The 21447-nt window shown below is 37.7% G+C and overlaps 1 protein-coding gene across 1 annotated transcript in view; it reads left to right on the forward strand.

Annotated features, from left to right (window-relative positions):
- Nup98-96 (nuclear pore complex protein Nup98-96) overlaps window positions 1-21447 on the forward strand; it is a 770989-nt gene that overhangs the window by 396417 nt on the left and 353125 nt on the right. The window contains exon 22 of the mRNA XM_090379042.1: window positions 12303-12440. Within this exon, the coding sequence (XP_090235168.1) occupies window positions 12303-12440 (138 nt within the window). The remainder of the gene's footprint in view (window positions 1-12302; window positions 12441-21447) is intronic.

Consider the following 21447-nt stretch of genomic DNA (forward strand, 5'->3'; position numbering starts at 1 on the left):
ACTGAACATAAGGTCACATACCAAGAAGCCAAAAAGCAGATACCATTACTTCCAGCAGCGAGATCATATGCAGCAGCAACTGCAACTGCAGTGCAGAAAACAAAAGTAACTGCAACACAGACTGGCATCTCCATTCCGCCTAACATCTCAATAGCGGACTGGGCACGTAATCTCCTTTTACAAACAAAACCAAAAGTTGACTAGACAATTAAAACACCCATTATAATCTCACCAGATGCAAGTCCAAATAATGCATACACTTCTTCAGTGGAATTGTCGTGTCATTCGGAGTAACCTTAATGATATCAAAGATCTGATTTCCATCTATAATCCTGCAAGTGTTTGTTTACAAGAAATAAACCTAACTCTGCACATAAATATTTCAATCAAGCACTACAATATATATAGGCAAAATCGTAAAACTACAACAACCGCCCATGGGGGAGTCACCATTTTGGTCGACTCTAATATTCCATCCAGCCATATTCAGCTGCAAACATCCCTTGAAGCAGTCGCAGTCTGCATTGTTATTGGAATTACCTTTACCATGGTTTCACTCTATCTTCCACCTAACCATACGTATACATTGCAAGACTTCGGGAACTTAGTTAACCAATTACCATCTCCATTCTGTTTGATCGGAGACATTTTTGGGCATCATACCATTTGGGGCTCTCTTCATATAGACAGAAGAGGACAGATGATAGAAAAACTTCTAGATAGCAGGAACTTAACTCTTAAACACAGGTACTCACACCCATGTCCATTTACGAACAGGGAGTACTTCTGCAATCGATTTCATCATCTGTTCCCCAGCTCACTGTCCTATTCTTGACTGGTCTGTTTCAAATGCTCCTTATAACAGTGATCACTATCCAGTTGTTTGCCACCTATTGACAAGTGATATACCGCAATTAATAAGAGGTAAAAAGTGGAAATTTCACAAAGCAAACTGGGAAAAATACCAGTGTGCTGCTTCTTTAGATGAGAAAACTATAAGACAATGTGATATCAATAGTGCTGTTACCTATGTTACAAACCAAATCATCTCTGCAGCAAATATTTCAATACTAAAGACCACTGATTAGTGCCACAAACATTACAAGCAATGGTGGAATGAAGAATCCCTGGAAGCAAAGAAAGAGAAAAATAAAGCTTGGAATCAATTCAGAAAGTTCCCCACCACCACTAATCTCATAAAATATAAGAAAGCCAGCGCAAAAGCACATCACATACGTCTCAAAAAGAGTGCTGAGTATCTTTTGCTAACAAAATTAATAGAAATACCGACACTAGAATTATATGGAATAAAATTAGACAAATCTCAGGTAAATATTCAACAGCACCTAAACCGATAATGAGCTGGAAAAGTAGTGACATAACTGATCCAGAAAAAAAAATGCAAATTTACTAGGAGAAACCTTGGAGGAATTATCAGCTACATCGTCATATAGACCAGTCTTTCAAAAATATAAAGCTCAAATCGAAAAATACAAAATTAATTTCCGCACAACTCATGAAATTCCATATAATCAACCGTTCACTATAAATGAGCTACATAAAGCCTTAACCAAATCAAAACAAAGTGCAGTAGGTCCGGACAGAATTAGCATTAGAAGCGTGCGATGCAAGAAAGCAAGCTTATGCAGCATAAGCCAAAGGGAAAAAAAAACTGCTCCCATTTCACCCCTCCATTCATTCCAAATGCCTGTCCAGCTCAGCCTTAAATTTATTTAGGCTATTAGGTTCCACAACAAAAGATGGAAACCTGTTCCACCAATCAACTACTCGCTGGCTAAAGGCAAATTTCGGCACATCTATTCTACAACTATCTTGGCACCTCCGTAGCCAAATGGACAGGAACAGCAGTAGCACACGCTTCCTGATTAGACCAGGGTTCAAGCTCATGACCACCAAATATGGAGGATGCGGAAAGGTCAGGGAATGAACGCCACATATCCCCGGAGCAATATGATCATAGTTGCTAATGCTCCTAAAAACCAAATAACAAACAACATACAACCATCTTTCTTCAATTTGAAACTGTGCTCCCTCATGTTCTTAGTCTGAGCAAGAGGAAGAATCCCATCACCATTCAGATTGACCCATTCAAGGCTTTATACACCTCAATCAGATCACCTCGCAGATACTTACTCTCCAGGTGTTGCAATTTGCAGGACTTAAGCCTTTCTTGGTAAGCACACCCCCCTCTGTTGCCCTTCTTTGTACTCGTTCTAGCAACTCTACATCCTTCTTAAATTGAGGCCTCCAGACCTGTACACAGTACTCTAGGTGTGCCCTGACCATTGCCTTATATAACAGGATAATCACTTCCCTGTCCCTGCTAGCAAAATTCCTATATATCATTGACAAGACTCCATGACCTGCCCTGGCAGCCCATCTGCACTGCTCAGCGAACTTCATTTCTTTAACCAGTGATTCCATTATTTTCCCCGAACACAAGTTAAACTAACAGGTCTGTATTACTTGTGTCCCCCTTTGAACCTCCTTTGTGAATTGGTGATACATTTGCACACCTCCAGTCCATGGGGACTTCCCCTGAGTCCAAGGAAGCTCTCATAATTATGGCTAAGGGTTTCCTTTGCTGCCTCCTTTAATATAACTCGATAGATCCCGTCCACCCCAGGTGCCTTCTTTATGTTTAACTTCACCCTTATCTCCTCCAGTTTGCTCTCAGTTATTACAAAATCACTTAGCTCCCTGTTGATGTTTGATAAACTTCTGGCACTCCCCTCATGTGTAATGTAGATGCAAAATACTCATTCAGTATGAATGAGTATTTTGCATCTGAGCATGGTCATCAATAGTAGCCCATCTACGTTCAGTGGTCCAATCTGATTCATTCCTTTCCTTCTAGAGTTTGCATAAGTAAAGAACTCTTTGCTGTTTTTCTTTGCATCCTTTGCCAAATATTTCTCGTAATCTGCCACAGGCTTCTGTGTCACCTGATATGTTATATGCGTCCCATACATTCTTCTTCTCTGTCACGAGCCTCATTAATTCATCTGACATCCATTTAGGCCTAAACCTTGAACAGTATTTCTTAGTTGGAATGAAAAGCCTAGTAGCCTCCGTAGCCAGGTGGGCAGGAGCAGCAGTGCGTAGCACATGCCTCTTGATTAGACCGGGGTTCGAGCCCGTGGGCCACCAGATATGGAGGATGCGGAAAGGTCAGAGAATGACCATCACATATCCTCGGAGCTATATGGCCTTAGTTGCTAATGGTCCTAAAAACCAAATAAAACAACAACAGTAGCCTTGGAAATTAAGTCCCTGAAGGCTTCCTATTTAGAATTCAATGTTGGTAACATCATCAGTTGATCCCACTGTACAGAATTTAAAAACTGTCTGAGACCATTGTAGTCACCTTTACGAAATCAAAAGCCCTTCCCCTTAGCCTTGATGGTAGTTACATCTTTTAAGTAATTCCCATATCAGTACGTTGTGATTACTGTCACCCAGTGGCTCCTTTATCTGCAAATTCTTAATGCATGAATAATCACTGCTGATAATCAGATCAAGAGTATTACTCCCTCTGATTGCATCTCGAACGTGTTGCTGTAGAAAACAGTCCAATAAATCCACAAAAGTCTTGCTACTGTGCGAGTGACCAACCAACCCACAAGGTCCAGTCAGTATCTGGAAAGTTATAATCCCCCATTATAAGACGTTCTGATTTACTGGCCCACTCTATTTCTCTGCACAATTGCTCATTATAGTCATCAGATTCATTAGGCCTATAACACACACACCTACTCTCAATTTTCCTATTCCAGTGCTTTTTTCACACCAAACAGACTCAACACTGCATTGTCACCAACATCAATTGGATGCACTTCCTTAAATTTTGTGTTTCTTAACTAACAACATAACCCCTCCTCCCTTCCTGTCCTGTATATCCTTCCTGTACACTTTGTACTTCCCAAATTCCAATTCTGCACTGCTTATATCTGTGTGACACCACATCTCTGATATCCCAACAATATCTGCCTTTGATGTCTTGACTAGTACTTGAAGCCCATCAAATTTATTAACTATACTCCTAGCATTGGTGTACATTCAAGTATACATGCACCTGTTCCTACTCTTAGTTACCCTAACACAGCCCATGTATTCACTTGTTCCACTATGACTCCCAGCAATCCCAGAAATCTCCATCACCTTGCTTTCCAGGTTGTTGCTCATTCTAATAGAACCAGTGCAAGAATCACTTTTGCCTCTGCCTGCAGCCACTATGAACCCCCCCCCCCCCAAGCTAGCAGTTTTCTGACCCACCTAGCACTGCCTCCATAGCATCAGAAAATATTCTTGCACCATTTCTATTTAAGTGTATTCCATCCCTGTAGAAGCAGTCTCTCCTGTCATCAAGCACAGACTGGCTGAAAAAAATTCTAACCTTGAACCTTGCACAATCTCTGCAAGGCCGAATTGGTTGACAAGGCTCTCATCATATACTTCCCTCCTATCATGTCTGGGCAGAATTGCAGACACTTTCACATTCAACCCTAACTTACGACTTTTTTTTTCAACATTGACCTGTACTTGTTGAGTAAATTTGCAGATCTCTTACTCTTAATGTCATTGGTTCCAATGTGTACAACGTCACCTTTTGTGCCCTTAAAAGATATGTGCTCTGCAATGTCATCAACTTTTGCCCATGGCAGACATACCCTGGTCCTGTTCCACCTATTCTTCTTGCATAGTATATTCCCCATCTCCCTGACTATAGAGTCACCAACAATAACTAGTTCCTTTGGGACCAGCGCATTCTGCCTTGGAGATTGCCTGTGTTTTGCCTGATACAGACAGAGGAGTGAGCTCAGCTGTTGAGCTGGGCAGCTGAGAGCTTGATGGGCCCCTCATATTAATTTCTTTGAGGGCATTTACCCTACCCCTCAAGCTCTTGTAGACGCCCATCAGAACACTGAGTTGGCACCTAATGTCCTTGGTCCCTTCACACATTTTTTGAGACTGTGATGCTTTGGAGAATTGCCCCCTTCGGTTCTCTCCCGAGTCACAGCACTCTCGCTGGTCTGTGATCTTTGCTTCGTAGCTCTAGTCTGGGTCATGATTTCCATTTAAATACAATTTAATTAACAATGAATTTTAATAAGATTAATATTATTTTTGATTAATTGATAATACTATAATAAGTTAACAGATTCTTAATGCAGTGCTTCGTATTACGCTATCTAGTTTTACTTTATTCCTTACACTATCAGTTTGAGATATATATACATTAAACTGTTTCTTATCGACTACAATATGGTGACTAGTTCAACAATATTGGTGCCAACACCGGGAGTTGTAACTTCCAAAAATCGTTGGTTAAATTCAAAATAAGAAGCTAATGAATGCTACTAAACCTATTTAATATCTGTGTAAAGCATAGATATTAAATAGGTTTACTATGTTACTATGTTAATTAACGAAGAATACGGTAAAATTTCAAAAATACTTATCCCTTTACAGCAGCCAAAAATCCACCGACTCGACAATTTTCAGTTAACTAAATCTTAGCTAAAATGGAATCTACTATCAAATGATTAAGCATCTCACTGAAAATTCGTTATGCATGATTCTATTGCTTTTTAATAGGATATACCTTGAGCACACATATCCAGACTCTTGGCAGCATTCGTTTGTGTTGGCCTTTCCAAAACCAGGAAGAACCACTCAAATCCAAATAATTATTGCCCTATTTCCCTCACTAGCTGCCGTAGTAAAACTTTAGAAAGAATGGTGAATGATCGGTTAACGTGGTTTCTTGACTCACACAATCTCCTTAGTCCGAGCCAATATGGTTTTCGAAAAAACAGCTCAGCACTGGATATATTTACAAAAGCCGAAGCAAACATACACAGTACCTTTTCTCTGAAACAAACATCTTGTTTTGATATGTCTTGACATTGAAAAGGCTTTTGATACTACTTGGAGATATGTTATCCTACAGGCATTGCACAAATTAGGAATGCGAGGCCAACTACCAAAGTTTCTCCAGAATTTCATGCATAAAAGATACTTTCCAAGTCCGCTACCATAATATTTTGTCTCAAATATACAATCAAGAACAGGGGGTTCCCCAAGGCTCAGTCCTTAGTGCAACCCTTTTTGCAATAAAAATAAATCCTATCACAGAAGTAATTCCAGAAACAGTAGAAACATATGCAGACGATCTCACTATTTCATGTCACTCAGAATATGCGGACAATTGAGAAACAGCTTCAATGTGCTATAAACAAAATAGAGTCCATGACTTTGATATAATGGATATCGACTCTCAGTACGAAAGATGCATCCTTACCCAGAACTAAGAATAAGCAATCAACCAATCCCACTGAAGCATAGTATCCGACTACTAGGTGCAATCAAGGCTCACAGGCTAAATTTCCTAGAACGTATAAAATATCTACGCACAGTGTGTGTAAACAAATTAAACATTTTACAAGCAATATCTGCCATGAAATGGGGAGCTGATCATTATTCACTATTGCACATTTATCGAGCAATGATAAGATCTAGATTAGATTATGGTTCTCCCATCTACTCCTCAGCGAGGAAAAGTGTTCTAAAATGGTTAGATCCTATCCATCACGATGCATTACGTGTTGTTTCCGGAGCATTTCATACATCACCTGTGTACAGTCTATACACAGAGTTATGAACTCCCACTCAGCCTTCGTAGACAACTTCTTTTTTGAACTGGCGCCTCCGTAGCCAGGTGGGAAGGAGCAGCAGTGCATAGCACAGGCTTCTTGATTAGACCGGGGTTCGAGCCCGTCGCCACCAAATACGGAGGATGTGGAAAGGTCAGGGAATGACCACCGCATATCCCGGAGCAATATAGCCTTAGTTGCTAATGCTCCTAAAAACCAAATAACTAACTAACTAACTAACTAACTTTTTTGAACTATGCTACAAAAATTCAAAGCCTTCCCGAACATCCAACTTAGAAATATCTGTATACTCTAAAATGGGAAACTTTATATAAGAAAAAACCTCGCATATGCAAACCTGCTGGCATACGACTAAAAGAAATACTTTCACGATGGAACTTAAATATGGATAATATCTACCAAGATACACACATCTTCCCCCGTGGGAAATCATTTCAGCCGATTGTGACATTAACCTCATAAAATGGAAACAAAATAACATCCCAAATCAGTACATGAAACAGCTGCATTCCTCTTATGTAATCCAATTCTCTCATTACTCACATCTGTATACTGATGGCTCCAAAACAGATACACACATTGGTACTGCTGTTGTCCTACCAAATAACATAATTTCTCAGTCACTTCCAATAGAGTGTAGTATCTATAGTGCTGAACTGTTTGCAATAAGTCTTGCACTAGATCACATTGCCAAAACTTCCCTTGTAAAAAGTATAATTTTTACAGACTCATTAAGTGCAATATAATGCTTTACAGCTACAAGATCAACCACCTCACTCATATCTAAGAAAAATTCTTTCCTGCTTATCGCTTCTTAAGACTAAAAACCGAAAAGTCAGATTCACTTGGATTCCTGGATTTTCTGGATGAATGTGCCGATCAAGCTGCCAAACATCCGTAAAATGAAAATTCTCACCTGTATACAATTCCACACAATGACTTTAAAAATGTCATTCGAAAAGCCTCTGAAAACATATGGACACAAACCTGGAAATCTCAAGAAAACAACAAACTATACCAAATCAAACAGCAGCCAAAATCCTGGAAATCAAGTTTTCGGTCAAACAGGCATGAAGCGGTTATCCTAGCCCGGCTTCACATTGGACATACACATTTAACACACTCTTATCTTCTAATGAAAAATGGTCCGCCACAATGCCCTCAGTGTCTAACCATACTAACAGTGAAGCACGTCATCATAGAATGTCCATGTTGCCAAACTGCCTGCCAATCAATTTTCAAATTGCATGCAAATGAACCATTAAGTCTTGAACTCATTATGGGAGAAAACTCCGAAGTAAAGGAACTCTTTACATACCTCAGTCTAATAAACCTTACCAATTGCATCTAATATTCCAACATTAGTGTTAAGATGACTGAAAATAACAAAACTTGAACAGGTGCAATATAGCCGAAGCAGCTTTTGCACCACAAAACTACAAACAACAACCCCAGTCCATTCAAAGAGCATGTGCTACTACACTCACGCCCCTGACCACTCGGCTACATCAAGCCTCTAGTAAGACAAATGCCGAAATGGATTTTGTACAAAATGTACGAGGTGTAAAGATGCTACCTAAAGCTACACACATTATTATTAGCCATACGGTGTGAGGAAGCCTAAGGCTTTGCTGCATTAGCCAAAAAAAAAAATTTCTGAATTACCCTGAGAGAGAGAGAGAGAGAGAGAGAGAGAGAGAGAGAGAGAGAGAGAGAGTCAGAAATAGAAGGGAATTACAAAGAAAGAGAAAGAAAAATGATGATATCCAGCTCAGGACCCTGGGTGTACCAAGCCCATTCTCACCGGGTGTGAGCCCCTGTGGTTATGGATGGAAATGGTCAAGTTAAGTTATATTATCAATACCAGAGCCAAAACTAACAAAAACTAACATGAATCCTGTTCCCAGAATTAATGCCAAATTTAGTTACATCATTAATTCTATTCATGCATTGGATAATATAATTTAACCTGACCATTTCTTTGTGACCTTTCATGGCTTTAGGTCTTTAAACATTGTCTTTATTTAAGTGTGTGTGTGTGTGTGTGTGTGTGTGTGTGTGTGTGTGTGTGTGTGTGTGTGTGTGTGTGTGTGTGTGTGTGTGTGTGTGTGTGTTGAACTTTCTGGTATTGAGATCCTCCTCAGAATGCAATACCCCGTTTATATTTTATCTATTTTAATCATTTTATACTTCTTTTGGTGCCATTTTTCCATTCCATATTAGACTTAATGCATTAAATTACTTAACACACATAACCATTCTCATATTTGAATCATTTTTTATGTTCTAATTCATATACATATATAGTATATTGCCAAAAGTAATCAGACACCAGCATGTTTCAAAGAACCTTTTATTGATAAAATAAAAGCCTCCCAAAGGTGTTCAGTGGAGTTAAACTTGGAGCTCTGGCAGGTGATTGAAGCTTTTGCATGCCCCTGTCTTCTGACTGAGTCACTACAAGCTGTTCATTATGACATGGTGCAGTTGTGCTGAAATGAAAAATAGCCTTCTCCACATTGCCACCACAGTAGAAGAAGGGTGGAATTGTCAAAAATATCAATTACCTCATATCCACTATTGTTTTGGGAACCAGTGGTCCAAACTACGAGAAAGAACCATAGATGATAGTACTTGCCAAACTTCAGTTTTAGACAGCACACTCTGATGAAGGGCATTCTCCAAGCATCTGCCAGATCCATACCTAGCTTCCTGATCAGAAAACCATGGACTGTGATTCTCTACTTCATAACGAAACTCTATTGTTCAAGTGACCAATTATGATGGGTTCTGCAGCAGGCAAGGCAATCCTGCATGTTGTGATAATTGGTTGTGTGCTGCAGGTCTTTCATGAAATCCAGTTCTATTCTGCATCCTTGTACTAAAATCAGTCTCCCTTTGGCTACCCCAAATGGCTGACAGTATGCACTGAGGACAACAGGACCTAAATACAATTCTTCTAAGTGCCTTTGGCCTTTTTCCATCAATTTCTGCAGCTTGCCTGAATATTTCCGTTTGATAATTACTTAGTCACCATTGACCTACGGTGCAAAAGTTAAAATTGCAGTTTTGCTGCAATTCCACAAAAAATTGATTTCTAAAATGGCATCCAATATGTTTTACTGATCTGTTTACTTCTAGAATGAAGGCTGTTGGTTTTATACCTGCTGTCGTTAGGTAGATGGCCCATTTTTTTTTTCAAATTCCATGGGATGTCTGGATACTTTTGGAAATAGTGTCTGCATGTTTAGGGATTATCAATTAAATAGTTAAATTTATTTGGAATTCAGAAGCTAAAATTAAGAATTATTATTTTTATTTTTTTTTGCTTATTGCATTGATTTCTGTGTCCGTTGAAGTATTTTGTTCTTCTATAGACTAGTGTCGTACTTACTTTTTCTTCTTTTATGTTCTGTTGTAACGTGACTGATATTTGAAAACACCCACACGTGGATGCGCGCGCGCGCATACTGTATATATAGATGCACCAAAACATGCAAAGCAGCAGTAAACGGTGCATAAGTTTATATAAGTGTGTAAGAATTGAAAAGTCTGATAAAGTTTGCATAGATGGAAGTGAAAAATACACAAAGTGCCAAGAACTAGAAGGGTGAGGATAGCAGAAAAGAGAAGTGATGTAGGTTTGTAAAAGGAGAAAGAATGTGAAAATCCTATAAATTATGATGAATTATTGTCATAACATATAAGATATTCACATTCTTTCTCCTTTTACAAACCTACATCACTTCTTTTTTCTGTTGTCCTCGCCCTTCTAGTTCTTGGCATTTTGGGGAAGCTATTCAATTTTGCGGGCACATCTGATAGCATTGAAGGCATGACTATCAGAAAAATGACGAATTGTGTATTTTTCACTTCAATCTATGTAAACTTTATCAGACTTTTCAATTCTTAGATACTTAGATATATATATATATATAAAATATGTGGTTTGTAAAATAAATAGTGTCTGTGAAAATGGAAATGAAAAGTACACACAGTGCTTGAACTAAGAGACGTTTAGGGGATAGTCGAAAGTAGAAGTGAAGTAGTGGTTAAACAGGTGAAAGAATTTAAAATATCTAGTACAAAAATAAACTGGGACTGAGGAAGCGAGCAAAAATATACACAAAAATTTTTGTACAAAAAATAAAAGTAAAAAATAATAAGTAAATAACACTTATTTATTTCTTTGTTATTTATTATTTTTTACTTTTACAAAAAATGTAAAAGTAAAAAATAATAAATAACAAAAAATACTCTGTACAAAACATAAAAGTAAAAAATAATAAGTAAATAACACTTATTTATTTCTTTGTTATTTATTATTTTTTACTTTTATTTTTTGTACAAAAATTTTTGTGTATATTTTTGTATATTGCTTCCTTCCTCAGTCCCAGTTCATAATGAACTGGGACTGAGGAAGCAAAATTTTGAAAAGAAATGAAAAATCAAAAATAAAATAAAAGCAAAAAGGCAATTTAACTATTCAGTCCTGAATCTTACCATTAGGAATCTTAATAAAACTAAATTCAAAACTCAGCATATGGTCAGGCATGTTTGAGTCTCTAAGGAAGTGAGTTGGTGTTCTGGAGAAAATTCAGTTTGGTGACTCATGTCTGATGATATATATATATTAAGTGATATTTTTCAAAAATCTAATTCCCCTCCCCCCCACCCACCCAGAAAAGGATCAGCTGTTATTGAATGCCCTGTTTCCACAGGAAACAAAGCATTCAATTGGAAGGGAGACAGGGAACATATTCTGTAAGAAAGAGAGATGGCAACTGGGTGCAAAAGTTAATGTTATGTTACAAACAGATCAATTCATAATGGTTCTGTTGGCTGCATGGCAATGCATGTGGGGACCGATGATTTATAGATTAGATTGCTTACAAAATATAAGATCATGTTGAAAAGGTATTGCAAAATGTGTAATTCTGCATAGACATGGCAGGATGGATTTCATGATGAAAACCTTATGGAGAAACTCTAGGTTTGAGGAACTCTGGATGGCTTATGGGGTGAAATTTTTCTTAGCATGGTCGACCTTAGTTGATAAATGGAATTTATTTTGTAAAGATAGTATTCACTTAAATACAGGAGGTGCAAGCATTTTTTCTAATACCATTAAAGAGAATTTATCGGTTCAGGGAAACTACCAATTCAGATTGTTAGTGCAATTGGAATGTGGCAAAACTATACTGTTATCCCCTTTCTCAGAGCACTTGTGCATAAACATTACCCCGACCACAGAAAGGAAAATGGCAGTAGAGCTCAAATCCACTAAGGCTCCTGGATCATATTAGAAAACATAAGTAACTATAAGGTATGTATCTGGTCTGTTAAAAGCAATAAATGACAAAACTTAATTGATGTGCACAGTAATTCCAGGAATATAACAAACATATTAAATTAATTTGAGCTTCTGATCATGTCAGCTAATGCTTATGTAGTTTGCCATGATACAGATATATGGTATCTGATAGCGTGTTTTATTCCTCTCTCTCTCTCTCTCTCTCCCCTCATTTTTAAAATTAGTGGTATATGTGTAATTAGTGGTATATGTAAAAAATAAAATTAATTTTAATGAAATATTTATTTCAGAGGTATCTCCTATTGCACATTCAGATAATGATTATTTTCACACACAACGATTGGCAATAACATTGGGAATTAATGCTGAAAGAGTTCAAGGAATGAAGGCTTCGTTTTTCCAAGGTGATATGGATGAAGATGATACAGGTAATATCATAATGCAAATTACTGCTATTACATCAGCCTTACATCAGATCTTGCTCTGAATTTCTGTTCACTCATTATTTATGTTAAAATCAGTGATATTTACAATTTTAGTTTAATATAAAATTTGTTGTGTCTCTCTTATTTAGAGACAGAAGAAGTACACAAACAAATTTGTAATATAATACCAAGCATCTCTATATTTTTAACTTGAAAGCAAAGTTTAGATGTGGTGACCATGTCTAGTGTATGTTACTTTTGCTACTTTCCCAGTACATATCTTTTTCTCTCTATCTTCTTCTGTTTGTGACCACTGACATGGGAACCTATACATAGTGATAGGACCTCTGGCATATTTACCATCTACTGCTATCCAGGGAGATTCTAGTGATCGAGGATGCCCAGCTGCAATACATCACTTTAGGCATTTGCTCCAACAACATGGGAGATCCTGAAGTGGCTTCTCAGGATCAGTTAGGCTGATAGCATATCCTTATCATCATTGTCTAAGGGACAGAATTCAGGCTGGTTGAGTTTTAGGTATGGTGCTTGGGTACCCCCTGACAACAACTTCGAGTGCATGAACATGTAATGCTTTCTAAGTAGTAGGCATTCCTTTAGATCCACGCTAGGTGGAGAGCCAAGAAACCAAAAAAAAAAAAAAAAAAAAAAAAAACCACCAACGTTTCTCCTGTTAATATAAATTCCTCTTGTGAGATCCCAACAGTGTACCTGTCAGAAAATAATGATACCGACTCAGATGTTATCACCTTAGGAAAATCACATTGGAAAAATATTGCACTACTGAAAAGCACATCAGGCAAATACAGCAGACTCCCGATTTACTGGGATTGCATTAACCAGGACACTTCAAGACTCCAGATTTTAAAAAAAAAAAAAAAAAAAAAAAGAAAGAAAGAAAAAAGCCAACTGGAAAATTCAAGTAATAAATAGAATAGGAAATAAACAGATGTTTTACAAGTTGCAAATAAGCAACGAGAAGCAGCTTTATAATTCATGATTGGGAGATGAGTCTACCTATTCCCACAACCCCCGGCTGTCTTCCCACCCACCACTCAAAAAAACAGTAGAAAGCAAACAACTGTTTAGTTTGTTTTAGTGCATTGCGTGGATTAGTGTGTTCTGTTGCACTGCAAAAAGACAAATTTTGTTTCGTTATTTATGTTGGGAATGTCGACATTTTTTTAATAGTAAATATATTATTGTTATTTTTTTTTATTTATTATTTTTTTGTTTGTTTAGAAATCGCAAAAATGATGCGTAAACACAAAAGAGTTGTACTTTCAATTCAACAAAAACTTGAAATTATTGAAGAAAACGGAGCATCTATTAAATCTCTAATGAATCATTATAATGTTGGTGACCAAACTTTACACGACATTGTAAAAAAAAACAAAGGGAAGCTATTCAATTTTGCGGGCACATCTGATAGCATTGAAGGCATGACTATCAGAAAAATGACGAAACAGTCTACATACGAGGACCTTGACAAGGCAGTGGTGTTGTGGTTTAGCTAACAAACAGCAGATGGGCCAAGGCAAAATATTTTTTTTGACAAATTAAAATTTCTGGTGTGATTTTACTGCACCTTCTGGGTGGTTGATGAGGTATGACATTCATCAAATTGCCATTCAAGGTGAAAAACTAAGTAGCAATGCTCTGGCCACCCAACAATTCACCAGTGAATTTCAAAAATTTATTGAAACCAATGAACGTGTGCCAGAGCAAATTTATAATGCCGATGAAACAGGATTGTATTGTAAATGTCTAGCTCAGCATCTCCCAAAATGTGTTCCATGGAACACTAGTATTCCATGAGATGTGAACGAGTGTTCAGTGAAAAATCCTAATTAATAATTTAAAAAAAAAATTAAAAAATAAATTTTGCCTATTTGCAGCATACACCACTTTTGTATCATTCTAATTTTTAACATTATTATTATTTTTTTTTTCAGTTATTAATATACTGGCATAGACTAATAATCAAATAGACCACGGAACACTTTATTTTGATGGGCTTTTGCATAGAGAAGTACGAGTAGAGGTAATGACATCTACGAAAAAGTAGCAATGTGGTGATCTAATATGCCATTCATATGCGATTTAGCCTGGAGTACACGGGTTGAAGGAGGTGGGGGAAGCGAAATGATATAACTAAACTGACTTCCTTGTATACATTTTTTTTGATAATTATCAGCATTTAAAAATGTAAGGGGAAGGGTTTTTGCTTTCGTAAAGGTGACTATAGTGGTCTCGGGGAGTTTTTAAATTCTATGCAGTGGGACAAACTGATGTTACCAAAAGCAAATTCTAAATGGGAAGCTACTAGGCTTTTCATACCAACTAAGGAAAAATTTAAGGTTTAGGCTTAAATGAATGTCAGATGACCTCGTGGCAGGGAAGAAAAATGCATGGGACGCATATAAATTATCAGGAGACCCAGATGCCTATGGTAGGTATAAGATAGTATGTAATCAAATCGCAAACGATATTAGGCAAACAAAGGCAGATTACGAGAAATCTTTGGCAAACAATGCAAAGGAAAACCGTAAAGACTTTTTTACTTATGTAAACTGTAGAAGGAAGAGGATGAATCAGATTGGTCCACTTGACATCGACAGTTTGATTGTGGATGAACCTGCTCAGGTCATGGGCTTATTCAGGGGTGGGCAGAAGGAGCATATGCCCCTGCTTAACCCTAATTTTTTTTTACAATGCCTCCTGCATTCTAAAAAACTCATTGGTCGCCATGCTCCCTTCCCCTTACGATGATACCTGGATCCGCCACTGGCTCAGGTAGCTGACAAACTGAATAAGTATTTTGCATCTACATTCACATATGAGAAGGTCTGTAGGGAAGTGGAGGCCAGAAGCTTATTATACTCTAGCAGGGAGCTAAATGATTTTGTAATAAATGAGAGAAAAAGTGGAGGAGAAATTGTTGAAATTGAACATAAGAAAGGCACCTGGGATAGGTGGGATCTATATGATTATATTAAAGGAGACAGCAAAGAAAGTAAGCAAACCCTTAGCCATAATTGTGAAAGCTTCCTTGGACTCAGGGGAGGTCCCCATGGACTGGAGGTGTGCAAATGTGTCCCCAATTCACAACGGGGGCTCAAAGGGTGACATGGACAATTACAGACCTGTTAGTCTAACTTCTGTTCTGTTGTGGGGAAAATAATGGAGTCACTGGTTAAGGAAGCGATGCAGGAGCATTAGCATTAGTAGAGGCATTTGATGCAAGAAAGCAAGCTTATGCAGCATCAGCCAAAAAAAAAAAAAAAAAACCCCACTTCCACTTCACCCCTCTGTTCGTTCAAAATACCTGTCCAACTGAGCCTTAAACTTATTTAGGCTATCAACTTCCACGACAAGGGATGGAAGTCTGTTCCACCAACCAACCACCCACTGGCTAAAGGCAAATTTCCGCACGTCTATCCTACATCTGTCTTTTCTCAATTTAAATTTATGCCCTCTCAGGTGATTATTCTGAGCAAGAGGAAGAATCCCATCAGCATTGAGCATGCTCAAACCATTCAAGGCTTTGTACACCTCTATCAGATCACCTCGCTGGTGCCTAGTTTCCAGACACTGTAATTCGCAAAACTTAAGCCTTTCTTCGTAAGAGCACCCCTTTGTCCCATTCACCAATCTTGTTGCCCTTCTCTGTACTCGTTCCAGCAGCTCTACATCCTTCTTGAAATGAGGCCTCCAGGCCTGTATACAGTACTCTAGGTGTGGCCTGACCATTGCCTTATACAAGGGAATAATCACCTCCTTATCCCTGCTAGAAAAATTCCTATATATCATTGACAATACACCATGAGCTACTCTTGCAGCCCGTCTGCACTGCTCAGAGAACTTCATATCTGCTTGCACAACCACCCCCAGGTCCCTTTCATTCTCTACCACTGTCAGTGTAGTACCACAGAGTTGATACGTTGCTCTGGGGTTGCTGTTTCCCATATGTAGTACTTTACATTTGTCAATGTTAAACTTCATTTGCCACCTCGAAGCCCATCTGCTCAACCTTTCCAAATCCTGTTTCAGCAGCATAGTGTCAGTAGTGTCCTTGACAACCCTGCCAACCTTCGTATCGTCTGCAAACTTGGACATTAAGCCTGATATACCATCATCAATATCATTTATAAATACCGAAAACAATAAAGGACCCAATACTGAACCCTGAGGGACTCCACTAATAACATTAGTCCACGATGAGCAGTGTCCATTGATTACCACTCTGTCTTCTCCCCCTCAACCACCCCTTTATCCATAGCAGCAATTTGCCTCCAATGCCACACTGCTCCAATTTGTGCAGCAGTCTTCCATGTGCAACAGTATCAAAAGCCTTTCTAAGATCCAAGTATATAATATCAAAGTTATTCTCTGCATCCAGTTCTTTTGTGACTGCATCATAGTATCCAATCAAATTGGTCAGGCAAGACTTCCCCTTAACAAAACCATGCTGTGTCCTAGCTATAACTGAAGTCTTGTCTAGATGATCCTGCAGTGCTTCTTTAACCAGTGCCTCCATTAATTTTCCGGAAACAGAAGTTAAACTCACAGGTCTATAATTACTTGTGTCAGCCTTTGATCCCACTTTGTGAATTGGGGTCACATTTGCACATCTCCAGTCCATGGGTACCTCCCCTGAGTCCAAGGAAGCTCTCATAATTATGGCTAAGGGTTTGCTTACTTCCTTTGCAAAGATCGTCTAAACAAGACTGCAGTTATAGTTCAGACACAGCATAGGTTTGTTAAGGGGGACGTCTTGTCTGACAAATTTGATTGAATACTACAATGTAGTCACAAGGGAACTGAATGCAAAGAATAATTTTTGATATCACACACTTGTATTTTAGGAAAGCCTTTGATACTGTGGCACATGGAAGACTACTGTACAAATTGGAGCAGTATGGCATTAAGGGCAAGTTGCTACAATGGATAAAAGGACGTTGAGTGGGAGAAGACAGAGTGGTTATCAATGGAAACTGCTCTTTGCGGACTAATGTTATTAGTGGAGTCCCCCGGGGTTCAGTGTTAGACCCTTTTTTTTTTTTTTTTTTTATTTATCATGATATTGATGAAGGTTGGCAAGGTTGTTAATGACAGTATGATATCAACTGGGTGGTACTGCACTTGGGGTAGTGGAGAATGAAAAGGATCTGAGAATAATTGTGTGGCCAGATATGAAGTTTTCTGAGCAGTGCAAAAAGGGCTGTAAGAGTAGGTCGTGGTGTCTTATCAATGATATCCAGGAATTTTGCTAGCAGCAATAAGGGGGTGATTGTCCTCTGGTATAAGGCAATGGTCAGGCCACATCTTGAGTACTTTATACAGGTACAGAGAAGGGCAACGAGATTGGTGAGTGGAACAAAGGGATGGTGTTACCAAGATGGGCTTAAGTTCTGAAAATTGCAGCTTCTTGAGACTAGGCACCTGCAAGGTGATATAATTGAGGTGTATAGGGCTTTGAATGGATTGAGCAAGCTCAGTGCTAATAGGATTCTTCTTCTTGCTCAGATTACTCACCTGAGAGGACATAAATTCAAATTGAGGAAAGATAACTGTAGAATACATGTGCAGAAATTCGCCTTTAGCCAGTGGATGGTTGATAGTTGGAACAAACTTCCATCTGTTGTTGTGGTGGTCAGCAACTTAAATAAGTTGAATGCAGAACTAGAGAAAAATGTGGATGAAATGGGAAGGGTTTATTTTATTTTTTTATGAGCTGATACTATTTGTAAAATAATAAGAGGAGTTTACCTCAATGTAGTACGTAGAACACTTCCGTATGATACTCTCCAGAAATTAAATCGAAAAAATCAGCAACTTACATTAGAGTAAAATATAAATAATTAAAAACCAATTTAACACAATTGTGTTAAATTGGTTTTTAATTATTTATATTTTACTCTAATGTAAGTTGCTGATTTTTTCGATTTAATTTCTGGAGAGTATCATACGGAAGTGTTCTACGTACTACATTGAGGTAAACTCCTCTTATTATTTTACGAATATTAATATCAACGGAGAACATTGAGTATTACAGCTCTGATTCATACTAGCCTCTACTAATGCTAATTTCGAAATGTTATTATTTAAATAAATGACCATGGATTTGTGGTTGAAAAAAGGAACTTTAAAATGAGAAGCAAGTACTTCTAGTATTGCAACTATTGTCGATGAAATCGAATACAATATTGTCACAATTCAAAGTGGGGATGAACAATCGAAGCCTTTTGTTCTTCAAACATCTGAAGTGAAAAAACAGGAACCAACTTATAAAAGACCCAAAACAGAAGTATGATGACAGTTATTTGAATTTTGGTTTTACATGTGTTGGAAATAAAGATGCTCTTGATTCACAGTGCATTGTATGCAATAAAATATTAGCAAACAGTTCTTTGGTTCCCACTAAACTTGTGTTTCGTAAGTGTTCCTTAAATATATTGTGAGATGAACAGTGTTCTGTGGCTAAAAAAGTTTGGGAAATACGGGTGTAGCTATTGACATTTTGAAAAAACCTGACTGTATTAAATGCAATTTACAAAATGTCAGCAGCATGGAAATCATTAAAAAGCATAACCTTAAAGAGGTCTTGGCGTAAAATTTTACCGTGACATGATTAAAGATTCCTGGGATTTGAAGAAACTGTGAAGATCTGGTACCAAAAATGTTACGAAATTTGCAACAAATTGGGGAACAGAGGTGTCGATGAGTAATCAGTTCATGGTTATCTTAATTCTGACAAAGATTTAGCTGGCTATGAAGTACTAAATGATGAAGAAATTTTATATCATGTAACAGCCACTACACTACCACTAAATAATGATGGTGAACCTGAAGAAGAGTTGATATTGTCAAAAAAATTAGCTACAGTGTTGCTTTAAACCACGCAGAAACATTTCTTGACTACCTGGAGCAGCAAAATGATAGTGTTCTGGAGGGAAAAATGGTTATAAGAAATATTCAAAGCGCTAATCAGCAGAAAGTTGCAAAAGACCAAAAACAAATCTATACTTTCATATTTTTCTAAGTGAATTGATTTTTGCTTATCTCTCCTATTTTACTTAAAATTTAAATATAAAATATTATTTTGAAAACAAAACATGTTTTAAAGATATCAGTAGACTTAAGTTAAAACAAAACTTGAAAAAAATATTGTGAAAATTATTGTGCAGCCTTTGGCAGCCAACGTAAGCATATATCATTACCTGTAGGTATGTTTTTATAAGTATGCACACATCGTATTGGATGTGCAAGTAGTGCGTGGTAAGATTTTTTTCGTTTTTTATCTATCGCCATATTTATTAGGTACATTGCTGAACATTTTTCAGTATTTTTGGATTAACTGGGAAATTGATTATTGGAGTTTTATTTTTACCATCTATCCCAGAAAATCGTGAGTCTACTGTATCACCTTTCTGTGTGCAGGAACAGCAAAATGAAGTCAATACCTCATCTCTCTCTTTGGAGTTTGCCAGTCACAGTAACACTCCACAGGATATCAAACTTATTCCAAGTTGATGTCAGAATAGGATCTTCTTGCAGTGTCTGAAGGGGAAATTTTTTTTTCTGAACTGAAAATTCAAAAAGTGACAGGTTCAAAACAAATTTTCTGTGGGAATCAGAATCTGATCCCCACTGGAAACCTCAGTGTTACATTTAATTTTTCTATGCCCCTATTTCAGTAACGGCTGAGTATCTTCATTAATCAGTGTGGCCGTATATACCAAATCTCTAAAGGTGCTTTTAAGTGCCAAAAATATAGGTATTTGCATATGGCCTGTTAATGGTGCTCTTACGTGCATAATGTTGTGGAATAGTATTAGCAATGGCCACATGGTGCAAGGAAGCCAATGGCTTATGCTGCACCAGCCAAAAAAATAAGAAAAAGAAAATAAATAAATAAAATAAGAAAATTTTAAAAAATAATAATTAATAAGAGAAAAGGAAATAGACAACCTATCTGGTTCGAGCCCGTGACCACCAAATATGGAGGATGCGGAAAGGTCAAGGGAATGACCACCGCATATTCCCGGAGCAATATGGCCTTAGTTCTCTAATGCTCCTAAAAACCAAACAACAACAACCTATGCGTTTCCCTCCTTTCATAGGTAATTATCCAGCTGACCTTTGAATTTCCCCAAACTCTTAGCCTCTACCACCCCCATGTAGGTAACTTATTCCAGTAATTTATAACCATGAAAATTTTGTCCTCATTCATTTTGCTTATGCCTCTCAGAGCCTTAAAAACCCCAATCAAGTCTCCTTTAAGATGCCTATAGTTTCCAAACTCTGCAACCCACATATTCATATGGATGCTCTTTTGCCGATCTCATCATGCAAATTACCTGTATTTGTACCCTTATAACAAGTAAAATGTCTTTTTTTAGGTGTACTCTCCATACTTGAACACTGTTTTCCAAGTGTGGTCTAACAATAGCCTTATATATTTATGACTTTTAATGGGTTCAACTCCGCCAAATGTACAAGTTATTTTGGAGTTACTGTTCCCCGGGTGCAATCCCTTACACTTTGCTGCATAAAATCATAGCTGCTTTTTTCTGATCATCTCTGAAGTCTATCTAGGTCATTCTGAAGAAGTGCTGCTTGACAGTGATCATTAACTACTCTACCAATCTTTATATCATCTGCAAATTTAGACTCACGCCCTCTATCCCTTCATCGATGTCATTTATGAAGATCAAAAACAACAATGCTCCTTATACTGATCCTTGGGAAACCCTACTTCTTACACCAACTCAGTCTGAGAAATAACCATTTATCACAACCCTCTGCCTCCTGCCCTGAAGCCACCCTGCTATCCATCTAAGGATTTTCCCTGTGATTCCAACCTGTTCCAGCCTATAAAGTAACCGCTCAAGTGGGACTGAGTCAAATGCTTTGCTGAAATCCAAATAAACAATGTCAAAAGTCCCTATGTCCAGCTCTTGAGTGACTGTCTAAATGATACTGA

Source organism: Mastigoproctus giganteus, chromosome 8 (genome assembly GCF_048544385.1).
Source record: "Mastigoproctus giganteus isolate SK-2022 chromosome 8, ASM4854438v1, whole genome shotgun sequence".
Classification (NCBI taxonomy): Eukaryota; Metazoa; Arthropoda; class Arachnida; order Uropygi; family Thelyphonidae; genus Mastigoproctus; species Mastigoproctus giganteus.